Consider the following 12,419-nt stretch of genomic DNA (forward strand, 5'->3'; position numbering starts at 1 on the left):
ACAAAAAAGAGAAATTTGTCATTTCTGGTTCCAACATGAGATTATAGCAAATCTCCAACATGAGATTAAATCAAAGTAAGATTTGGTTTTTCATATTATCACCTCTGAAAAACTTAAATTAACATTTTGTTGAGTTGAAAACGGTTCAAAAAATGAAAAAAAATCACAGGATTCTTAAAATAGAGGTTAAGTTTAGATATAGCATTTAATCTTTCCCTTTAGGTCAAAATTAAGATACTTAGAACTAAATAGTTTAAGTAACTGTCCCAAGATCACAAAACTAGCCCAGGGAGCCAAGATTAGAACTCAGTTCTGAAAAGAGACCACGAAAGTTACAAAAGACCAAAAAAAAAAAAAAAAGAAGTAACACTAAGGTTAAGAGCCATCTTGTGATCTCCATAATGGTTTGATACAAAAATTATATACACAGCAAGACAACAGACGTTCTCATAAAGCCACTGCATTAAACGTGGATTAGCCCAGGTCTGCTCTGATACCCCAGGTGACGCATCCGCGGTCTCTCTGAAGACAGAAGCGTCTAGCAGTGCATTTCAACAGGCGACCAAGGCAGACTGTTAGGCCAAGGCACGCCAGCAGTATTTTCTCTTACTCGTTTAGGTTTTTGTTGGTCCACCTTTCTAACATCTACAAATAATCAGAATCTCTGAAAGAAGACATTTCAGCTCAAAAAATCTGCAGACCAATGAGCAGGGCCCTCTTATGTGAGGAGTCTGGTCCCAGCGTCATATGGAAAGCCACCGCATGGGCCACATGTCCCCATCAAGGAAGGAAGGTTAAGAGCACTGATTCCGGGAGGCCGAGGACAGGCCTTGGAACCGATCAGTAGCTGGCATAAAAATTCAAATGCTTTCGGCAGGAAGCTGAGCGCTGCCAAGACTAACTGGATCCAGAAAGCTGGACGCATGTGCCGCTGGGGACGAAAGCAGGCTCCGGAGCTGCTCACCGATGTCAATGCACCTTTGTTTCGCTGTGTGCTGCCGGGAGTGCCAGTACTTCCAGTGCCTTAACTGATCCTCTCTGCTCTTGTCTTCGGCAAAAACCACCATGATCACACTCTGCGGGAGAGAAGGCACCAGAACATGAAGACACGAAAGGGTGAGTATCTTTCGGAAAACTCAGTGTCGTATTTCACAGGGAAGGCGGAAAGCCGCAATTTAGGGCTTCGCTTTGCTGTTCTTCAGACTCAGGAATGTCCAGCTCCGCCTCGCTTGCCCAGAGAACAGAACTGAGCAGAACTCACTCGGACTTTGCTGATGGGCCGGTGGATCCCCTCGCTGCTGGTCACCTCCTTCAAGGTGACAGGGTAGAACTGGCCTTTGTTCAGGTAGGTCATGGTGCTATCCCCTGGCTTCTGGCGAAGCGATTTTGAGGCTTCTAGGGTATATTCAAAGTTGTTCCTAATGAAGAAAACAAAAGTCACAGACCTCTAATCCACTCTTTGGGAAGCTTGCTTTGTGCGTTAGCTCAATCCCGAAATGCTTTGGCGTGGATGTACGCCCAAAGGGGCAACTACCAGGAAACATCCAGCCAACTGTGTCCTATTTTAAATAGCAATTGCTACTTCTTCCACAAGAAGTATAATCCTAAGCGACATGGAAACCCTTCAATCTCTCACATGGGGGGCTGTGGGGCTACAAAATGCCTCCTAGAAATTCTATGAAGTAATGTTAAAAATTTGTGGAGTTTGGAAGCAAAGGATATTAAAGATATTCGTAACTACATAGGATTTTTGGAAGAAAATCTCACGAGATGCTGCCAATCTCCAATCTGCTATTTGCCCAGCAAAGGATGCAAACAGTCCTCGGATTAAATTCGATGTGGTCTGCACAGCACTTTTTTGTTGTTTCTGCTTGTAATTTAAATGTCTAGATGGGCACTCCACAAATCCCTACATTTGCTACCACCTTAAAGTAACACCCATGAATCTCCCTAAAGTTGCTATTTAACAACTTTAAATAAATTCCTGGGCCAAATGTCAAAAATTACACCTATTTTTAGAAATAAAGTTTTATTGGAACACAAGTGTACCTTTATTTACAGGTCATCTAGAGCTGCGTTTGTGCTGGAGAGGCAGGGCTGGGCAGCCACACTGGAGACTGGAGGGCCACCAAGCTTAAATACATACGGTCTGATTCTTCACAGAGAGAGTGTGGGGACTCCCATGTGAGATCCTAAAGGCATTCGAGCCCATGACTCCTGCTCCTTGGGGCAGGTCTTTAAGGGAAGTCTCGATTCCCACAAAATCCTAGACTTTACCAAAAAACGGTTTGCCTCAAAATATAACATACCAAAAAAATACCCCAAAAATCATAAGATGAAACCCTAAACCCTTTAAAAAAACCATCTGGAGCTGTTTATACATTGTGATAATTCACGTGGTAGATACTCATATTCTCAGTGTGCGATACAACCTCGTGAGGTTTTCAGAGAAGAGGCTGTCAGGTTAGAAAAAAGCGGACTTCATTTATTTCACCGCGAGCGGGGCCTACTGAGAAATGAAAGCCTTCAGCCACCTGATGCTGTTCCTAAAGCCTCACAGAAGCACACGCTTTGCAAACAGCAGGGAGCTCGGAGATCTGGTGTAATCCCTCACCTCTCCTCTTAGACCCCACTCTACAGCCGTCACACAGAGAAACCGGAGGAAAGAAAGAGCACCAACACCAGGAGTGAAGGAAACATGAACCACAGTACAGATTTCAAAGCTAAACGGACTAAAGCACACGTCCCCTCGCAAAGGTGACACCACAGTAACTGCCGCTGAGACCCAGGTGAAAGCCCACCGAAGCCACCTCTGATTTTCCAACATCCAATTAACAAAAAAGTCGTAAGAGCTGAAAGTTAAAAATCAAATTAAAAGACAACTATTACCCAGAAACACTGTCAAAAACATAGTCCTCTGAATTCATGCCAGGCATCCGTAGGCTGAGGTCCGAGGGGAAGAAAACCTGAAATATCAATGCGATAAGCCACAACTACGTAACTGGTTATCAGGCTTTCTGAAGACCCACATCCGCTACAGCCCCGGAGCCTGTGGCTCACAGCAACCCACTGCTGGTTCGATACTCATTTTAAAGCAAAACGTTTAACTCTACAAAAAGTGTAGAAAGGAAATTACAAAGAAAGGAAAATACCCATTTCATACGCCGCTCAAGGAGACAAGTCTCTGCAGGCACTCCCACAGCGTGCCTCAGTGTCCCCCTGCCCACCTCTCTCACACAGCTCTGTTCTGGTCAAACTCTGGAATCGGCCACCCAAATCTCGTGACTTTCAGGAATCAGCATGCCCAGCGAAGATACAGTATCTGCACCAGGGCTGGACGGGTGGGTGCTTTTTCTCAGAAAAGGCTAATTCTGCTCCTTAACGTCCATCAGCAGATGGTTGCTCCTTCCCCCCAGGAGACATTAAAGATGGCTTCAAACATCTCCAGTCCCTGTTACCTGAGAGGTGTTCGTCGCCACAAAATCCCCCAGAAGCCATTTGGGGTTAATTTGTAAATGTCAAACACCGCGTCTATCATCAAGATCACCTGCGTCCCTAACTATGACCACCAACCGAGAGAGACCACGCAAGGACATGAGAAATCACTGGACATGAAGAACAATGGCAGGAATCTTGTTTTGGTCTAAGACAAAAGCTGAAAAGAGACCTGTGTGGAGATCTCTGTGGTCGATGCAAGATTACACATGAGGTTCTCTTTCTCTGGCAAATCACTTAGCTGCAATCCTAACTGTGAACTCAAATGCTGGTAGGATTAGCCATGTGCCCTTGATAATAATTTCTGGTTTTGTGGGTTTGGTTTACAAATTATACCCATGGGCCTTTTCTCTTAAAAAAAAAAAAAGTCTTTTGTTCCTAATCCATTCATTTCAGGCTGAGTTTCAAGCTTACATAACAAGGAAGAGGTGGAACCCGATACTTATACAAACACACAAATGTCTTCGGAAGATGCTCTCATTTCCTGTACCTCCTGAACGCCTTCCTTGAAGGTCTCTGAGAAGGTAGAGTCTGGGGTGCGCCTCTGAGCATTCGGGGGTTGAGCCCCAGAGCTGAACTGGTCAGCATTAAGGCTCCGGTCGAAAACCACCACCCGCTCAGTGGGCTCCGGATGGTACACTGCCGGAGAGATGCCCACGGCAAAGCCGTGGGGCTGCGTTTCGGTCTTGATGGCATGGGTGGGCATTGTTGCTATGGAGACAGTGACTGTTGTATCGGGGGCGGTCAGATGACCTCTCTTATCAACGCCCAGCTGGTTGCCATGGGGAAGGACAATGTTAAATGGCACGTTTTTCAGTACTTGCACTCTGTTCTCCCCAGCAGAAACGAGGGACTGCTCGGTCACATTTGGTATGCTGTTTCTTTAAGAAAAAAAAAGAAAAGAAAAGAAAACTGTGTTTTCAAATTCAATGCTGATACAGTTCTTTGACAATTTTTATTCTCCTAATGGCAGTGGGCTGCTGGGTCCTGTGCAATAATAATAATAATAATAATAATAATAATACACTTGGAAGGAACCAAATGAATAGAACATGCCAATGATATTCCATTACTAGACAAAGGAAAAAAGACTTCATAGTTATCAGTCAAGTAAAATCCCAAAGTATTAAGCAGAATCTCATCTGAAATACAGAGAACTCACAGTTCTCTTTGTTTTCAATAATCCTAATAAAATGATCCTATTTCATTAGAAGTCTGAAGGTACAAACCGAACGGCTGGAGCAGTAGAAGATGGTGGTTCAAGTGCGGATTCTAGAGTCAGACCACCTTGGTTCACACTCTGGGACCTCTGGCAAGCTATTTCATCTCTCAGTACCTGCACGCCACCGACAGAGCTGGGATGATCGGGGCACCCGTCCTCACAAGGTCGTGGCGAGAGGCAACGAGACGGCACACCAGACCGTGTATAACGCCCGGGGCACGAGCGTCCAGCAAGCGTGGACTGCGCCTGCTCGGCCGCCACTCTGCCTGGGACCTACGCTTTGATAACTAGCCTGGGCAACAGAGGATGACTTCTAGTCCAGGGGACAGTTGATGAATTTTCAAAGCCCCCTCCAACAATACAGGCGGACCTTTACAGAAAAGAGCACGATCGATGAAATGTTCAAACCTTGAACCAAAAATTCACTCCCAAGAATTTATCCCAAAGAAAGGAAAAAGGCACCTAGAAAGTTGTCCAGTAAGGCTTTATAGTAGTAAAAAATTAGATAGGGACTTAATGTTAGGATGCTAAGTTTTGCTTTAAAACACTACAGCAAAAATAAATAAAATACAGTGAATTTAAAAGTTGGAGAACAGGGAAGAGTAGATCAAACAGGAGGGATCAGTGGGGAACTGCTGAAGCCAGGAATGGCATGTGTGGGTTGATGTTATTTCTCTACTTTTGTTGTTTGAAAACGCCCATAATAAAAAGGACCATCACAAAAGCCATAAGCCCTTCTCCAAAGGGTAATTATGAAGATTAAAATAGCAACATGGAAAACGCTTATGGCAGGGATTAGGTAGAACACAGACTATCCAAACCCGACCTGTGAATACAACCACAACCACATAAAATGTGCACACACACCCACACCCAAATAGTAAATAAAAAAAACCATGCAGACGGTGGGATTCTGAGTGGTCATTCTTCCTTTAAAAGTATTTTACTCCTGGGGAGCCTGGGGGGCTCAGTCGGTTAAGCGTCCCACTTCGGCTCAGGTCACGATCTCACGGTTTGTGAGTTCGAGCCCCGTGTCGTCGGGCTCTGAGCTGACAGCTCAGAGCCTGAAGCCTGTTTCCGATTCTGTGTCTCCCTCTTGCTTTGCCCCTCCCCCGCTCATGTTCTGTCTCTCTCTCTCTCTCTGTCTCAAAAATAAAAACACTAAAAAATTAAAGAAAATATTTTACTTCTCTATTACTAACAGAATACAGGGAAATTTAAAAGGCATGTGTAAATTTTTTTCATGGCTATAGTGAAGTCTTGATTTTCTGGAAGTTTTAAACTATTTTAAAAATAACAACAGGAATTGGGAACAGAGCTATTTGATTAAGTTTTACGGAGGCAATTATTCAAGATCACTGGGCATTTAATTTTTTTTAAAAGGACCCCAACCGTTGCATTAAGCCACACCCTCTTTAAGAGAACCTCAAAGATAATAGCAAACATTTCCCTTACATTATTACTAAAAACATCCCTCGACAGAAAAAAGAAAGTTAACGCTGTTTTCCCAAAAAGGCAACTCTGTCTAAAGAAATTAGTAACTTTTCATAGCAACCAAATCGTAATTATCACCCATCTCTTCCACCAGAGCTTTTTCATTTAAACCAACTCCCATTTTATTTTCACAGAAACCTGGCCTTTTTCAAGAGGACAATTGTACACTATCAGACCTTACCTCTTGCTGTGATCGGGCTCCGGGTGCTCAGCATCCGGCTTTGCGGTCGATGACCTCCTCTCTCTCGGAACCTTGGGTATTAACACACAAGACGGCAAGTGAGTTCTCAGTGGGGCACAGACACCGCCTTTAATCGCGCAGTTCAGTTCAAGCCCCACAGGCTGTCGGGACACACGATGAAGGCAGGGTCCGCCCTCGAGACCTTACATTCTGGTCACCAGGTTGACAGGTAAAAACCAACGATTCCTTAGTTGCCAAATAAACTCAGGGCGTCACTAATGTACCTTGTCACTGAGTTTGGGTCCATCTCTTAAATAAACACCTCTGGCCTGGTTTTACGCATTTATCCACGTTCACGGAATAAAGAAGCTCCTGGAAACACAACCGGATTCTCTCGGCTGTTGTCGCTGCTCCTTCCCACCACCCTTCCTTTCAGATCAGATGCAAAATCAGAAGGATCAACCAGGCTAACAGTCCATCTCCAAGATCCAAACACTGGCTTCAGATGATAAATTTCTTTAGATACTCTGGGATTCGCACTGGTCCCCGAAGGACGAATCGAACTCGGATTATTCTCTGCCTTTTTGATTCTGCTCTTTACAAAGGAGGTGAAAAGCAGGCTAACGTTACAGGCGCGCGCAGATCTCATTTTAAACCTGCACTCCCAATCTGCTAAATGTTTGTAAGTGCCTCCCGGTGCGGACGCAGGAATAGAGTTACCTTTAAACACAAATTAAATTATTGTTTCACATATTACCCACGTGCTTTAAGAGCTTCATTGAAGTTATTATGTAAAAATGACAGATGGTTATATCCAGAGAACTCAGACAAATCAGGTCATTTAAAAATGAAAATCACCCTACGGCTATTGTAAGGAGTCTGACCTGTTAAGGGTGAAGATCGTCACCCTTAATGGACAGATGCAATGATTTATCTCCCCCTGGGATGTAAAATGCTTTTAGGGCCCTACATCGAAAACATACACATATGCAAGCACTGCAATCAGTATTACTACATCAGTCTTTCTGGCACTAAACTTGTTGGTTTTCTCCCATTCTCAAAATTTCAGTTAAAAGTATGTAACCTCTTGGGGCGCCTGGGTGGCTCAGTGGGTTAAGCATCTGACTCTTGATCTCAGCTCAGGTCACGATCTCACAGGTCGTGAGATCAAGTCCCGCATGGCACTCTGGGCTGACAGTGCAGAGCCTGCTTGGGATTCTCTTCTCCCTCTCTCTCTACACCTCCCCCACTCGTGTGTGCACTCTCTCTCTCTCAAAATAAATTTTTAAAAAATGTAAAAAAAAGTAACCTCCAACTTCTTAATGAATACTTCGGAAGGTATGATTTTTACACTGACTGAGTCCATAAGGAAACAGGCATACGCTCTGCTTTAAGGAACACCGCGGCGACGCCTCCCAGCAGAGACTCCTTCCAGCCCCATGAGTTACAAGTCCCCCTTCATATTCAGAGGAAACACAAGACAAAACTTACTCAGCTTCTCAAATACAACACGCCACATACACAGCCTCACACTGGAAAATCATTACATTCCTGTTTAGGTCCCACCCTGTTTGGTAATCATAATCATACTCTCTGCTTTTTGTGCCCTCTGCGTGTCTTGTCCTCGGGAAAGAACAGAGTACCAGAAGGGAGCAGAAGGCAAGCAACTGGTGAATCTAGGTGAAGTATTTGGGGGTTAATTGTCCAATTAAATGTAAGTTTTCTATGGGTTTGGAAGTTTTAAAAACAAAAAATATGGCAAAAAAAAAAATCCTGTAAAATAGAGCCGTCTCCACATACTATCATTGGGCAGAGAGAAGACGCCAAAGTAAATACAGGAAGCAAAGCGCGGCCCAGAGGAGACGGCGCGGCACACCGAAGGGGGTGACTTTGGCACAACCCAGCCCGGGCCTGAGATCCTGGCTGCCACCCATCCTGGCTGTGTGACCTGATGACTCAATTTTTTCCCATCTGCAAACCAGGGATAATCCCACATATTTTGCAGGCTTCCTGGAGGGATTGGAAAGAACGTACATGCTGGTAACGTGTCCAGCAGGACACAGGCCATCAGTCAGTGGAGGCCAGTATTACTGGGACAATGAGGAGGACACAAATCTCCAGACAGGAACACCACAGAAATCTCCAGGCAGAGAATAAATGGTATTTAATTAGGATTAACCTATAGAAAAAGGCAACAGAATATATCCTGATCTTAGAACAAGAAAGTCCAAGACTAGAAAACAGCTTTTTTTTCCCCCTTCATGAATCCTACAATCAAATCAAAAGCTCAGTTAACATCATGTACGGAGAAGGAAATCACTCTGACTACATCAGAAGAAAGGCGGGGGCGGGCGCCTGGGTGGCTCAGTTGGTTACGTGTCCGACTTCGGCTCAAGGCATGATCTCACAGTTCTGGGTTTGAGCCCCGCATTGGGCTCTGGGCTGACAGCTCAGAACCTGGAGCCTGTTTCAGATTGTGTCTCCTTCTCTCTCTCCACCCCCACCCCGACCCCCACTCATGCTCTGTCTCTCTCTCTCTGTGTCTCACAAAAATAAATAAAATGTTAAAAAAAATTAAAAAGAAGAAAGGTGGGGGCACAGGAAAAGGAACAGCTGTCTCTTCTTGAGGCCGCTAAAAGTACCTTTGGTAAAGTGTCCAATCTCTATCAGACACATCTTCCCATTTTCTCCCACAGTGCCTTCCTCTTTCAGGTAAGAGCTAGAACAGCTGGCTACTGCACATACTTTAAAAACAACCCTTTGATTCTACGATGGTACATTTTCAGCTTTGAACCACAGCCAGTCAAAGTACTCATTAAACTTGACCGTCACTAGAGAAGCAACTTGCATTACACTCCGCCAGCAAATTACTGTTTTATGCCCTGCTGAATGGAGCGCCGCCCGGACTGCTGTCAGGCTTGTGGAAGAGAAGCCACCGCACCTTGTAATAGTCGTAGAGCAGGCCCAGCGCGGCCGCACTGTCCTCGTCGCCGTTGATGCTCATCATCGCTTTGGTGGCTGCGGTGAGAGGGTTTTCCAGGAACGATTTCCAGGCTTCATCCTCGCTGGTGTAGGGGCGCCGCTGGGGGTAAAGTGCTTCGTTCTGCAGAACCAACACCGGCCGTTTGCTTCGGGGAAATTAAAAATAGATGTATGTATACCACACTTTGTACTGCAAGGCACTCATTTTTTAAGAGCCAAACAAACCAGTTCCTTGATATTCCAGTAAAATAGCTTTCTTTTTCTGGTTTCATCAATGAACCCCCCCTAGCAAAGAAAATGAAGACAAGACCAGGAGACGATCCAGTTAAACGCACGCCAACGGGTCACCCAGCAAGATGTGAGGCATCTAGGCAGCCAGGGGACCTACGTTTACCTGTACATGTAACGCAAGGTATAGTATTTGGCAAAACCAAACTAAACCAAAAAAATACTCTAAGAAAATGCCGGGCCAGTCAAGCACTTAAGTAAACGAACACAAGGGCAGCATAAGGCAAAACAGAACATTCATTCTCTTCAGACCTCTCCAACCAGGGCTGAGCCCTCGCAGGGAGAGGATACGCATGGTGTGATCATCGCGCTGCTGCATGTACTTCCCTCCTCCTCCTGTCCATACCGGAGCCTTAAAACTCTCCTACCCACGAATGAGGGGGACGAGGGGGAGGGGGCGGAAAGAAAAAGGGATACTTGGTTTAATCCTCCGGGGTATATGAGACAGTCAGAATATTCTACTGATTACCAGCAGATTGAGCATGGAATGTGGCCAAAGGGGACTGTAAATCAATAAGGAGGCATAATTTTCTGGCATGGGAGTTAACTGTTTATCTTGGAGATAAACACTTAAGAATCTACAACAATAAATAAAACCACTGAACAAAAAGAGCTTTAAAAAAAAAAATAGGTGGGTTTTCACACCAGGCAAGAACGGTTTCATTTTAACACTGTAGTTTGGTGGGACAAATCCAGAAAAATCAACGGAGATCTTCGTAAGTCTTACAGAAGATTTCATTTTAAAGATTAAAACAAACATTCCTGATTCCCAAACCTTGAAATGTAAACAGTCTCAACAACTGTTCAGTTGGTGCTATTTAATAAGTCAATAAAGAGAGAAAATGGAACACTCACTCCAGCAAAATGAAGTTTAAAGGGGAGGAAAAAACCCTGTTAATGTTCAAAACGACTCTGGATTATCACTATTCTAACAAGCAAATTTAAGGATCAGCTCTCATTGCAACACACAAATGAAACCTGTAAATGGCCTAAAGGTGACCTACCTTCTCTAAAAGTGAATGTAGAAAGACTGATTATCTTTTCAAGTAATCAGCAAAGCTTAGGGTTTGGCACTCACCCAGGCCCCTTAAAAGCAGATACGGATTTTTAAAAAGGAGCCCATCTTTGAAAAGGGGTGGGGACCCGGACCAACAACTTCACATTTCCTCACAGTTACGTCTTATGTCAAAGTCAATGGTTTAAACTCATGGCTAGGCATAAAATCCAAGGAGCTCACATTTCCTAGGAAAAGAAGTCTTGAGGTGGGGTACTATTTTAACACAAAACAAACTCGATGAGGCAGTCTGCTTAGGAATGAAGGCGTGTATAGAAATCCCACACTCACAGTAAATAAATACATAAAGAACACACCAAAGGGCATTCCCTACACCCTTCGGAGCCCAGTGTCACCGCTCCTGAATCAGGGCTATCCTGAGCTGGTTTACTGGGGCCCTGCGAAGCTATTATTAATAGTGTAATAGCTACTTCCAGAAAATTATGACAGCACTTGGCTCATTCAATTCCCGTAACGCTAGTTTTTCAGCTTCCCTTCTTCTGCCCACCCCCCCGCCCCCCAAATGTGTACAGACAACAGAAAATATTTTTTTGCAAATGGTTCTGTCTGTGATCACCCTGAAGGTGTCTTATGTTTCCAAGGTGTGCCGGAGGCCAAAATTTTAGCTTTGGAAATCTGCCTTATCTAAACCCTAAGTCGAGAAGTAAACTGTACCCAGTCCTAGCAGGGGCTGGTGCCTAAAGGCCCATGACTGCCTCCAACCCTTCCTCAGGGATCTCTCCAAGACTTCTGAAATCTTTTCCAAGCGATCATTTAATGGACACCAGGTTAACCCATTCAAGATGTCCCATACCCGATATCCAACCCTCTCAACCAGAAAAAGAGCACACTGAAGGAAACGCTCGAAAGAAGATGCCTGATCTGGATTCACGGATATGAAATACACCCATTCGTTTGGTGCGATTCACTTTTTTTCTTAATTAATTTTTTTTAATGTCAAACGTTAAATTTACAGAAAAGTTGCAAAGAAAATACAGAAATATCCCTCGCCCAGTGTCCCTTAGTGTTAACGTCTTTACATTACGCCACCTTATATCGGCCAAAAATAATTTCTTTCATTACAAACTCCAAAAGGCACATTAGTACAGTAGTTTCTGTGTATCACCCTGATTTCGAAGAGTTCCTCCGCCCGATTTCTTTTCTGAGAATTTTTAATTACAGTAATCTGTAATTACCATCAGTGATGCAAGTGGCAAAATAACTCCTACAACAATTTTCTCACTCACACAGCCAGCCAACGGGGGAAAAAAACGCCAGGACACCAAAGCACTTCAACTTTTCCCTAAATCTCTCCTTTCGGAAGTTCTAGCCGGAGGACTCCAGGACACGGCTGGGCTGGGCGACAAGGGATCGCTGAACGGAGACATCTTTCATGGGGGAGCGAGTCCCAAAGAGCTCCGCTGACTCCACTGGGCAAACGCGACCCTGGCTGGGGGTGGGGGGCGTCCAGCGCCGTGGCCACAGCCCGCGACGCGCAGCGCCCCGAATCTCCCTCCTCGCACCAGGAGCCACCGGCCTAGCGGAGATGGAGGCGCGCCCGCAGGCTGGTGCCGCCGAGGCGGAGGGGGACTGCGGAAGGGGGTCTCCTCTCTGAATCGCGCCCCCAAGGCTAGGGTCTCCCCGGGGGCTTCGGTGGAACAAAGGCGCGGCGTGGGGACGGGGGGTGCTGAGGACAGAGGCCG

General features: G+C 45.1%; 1 protein-coding gene across 1 annotated transcript in view; it reads right to left on the minus strand.

Annotated features, from left to right (window-relative positions):
- GRHL1 (grainyhead like transcription factor 1) overlaps positions 1-9,776 on the minus strand; it is a 49,642-nt gene extending 39,866 nt beyond the window's left edge. Inside the window, exons 1-7 of the mRNA XM_029938573.1 lie at positions 9,769-9,776; positions 9,334-9,520; positions 6,393-6,463; positions 3,986-4,376; positions 2,890-2,966; positions 1,262-1,418; positions 965-1,076 (exon numbers count right to left, since the gene is read on the minus strand). Of these exons, the coding sequence (XP_029794433.1) occupies positions 965-1,076; positions 1,262-1,418; positions 2,890-2,966; positions 3,986-4,376; positions 6,393-6,463; positions 9,334-9,520; positions 9,769-9,776 (1,003 nt within the window). The remainder of the gene's footprint in view (positions 1-964; positions 1,077-1,261; positions 1,419-2,889; positions 2,967-3,985; positions 4,377-6,392; positions 6,464-9,333; positions 9,521-9,768) is intronic.
- Between the last annotated feature and the right edge of the window lie 2,643 nt (positions 9,777-12,419).

Source organism: Suricata suricatta, chromosome 4 (genome assembly GCF_006229205.1).
Source record: "Suricata suricatta isolate VVHF042 chromosome 4, meerkat_22Aug2017_6uvM2_HiC, whole genome shotgun sequence".
Classification (NCBI taxonomy): Eukaryota; Metazoa; Chordata; class Mammalia; order Carnivora; family Herpestidae; genus Suricata; species Suricata suricatta.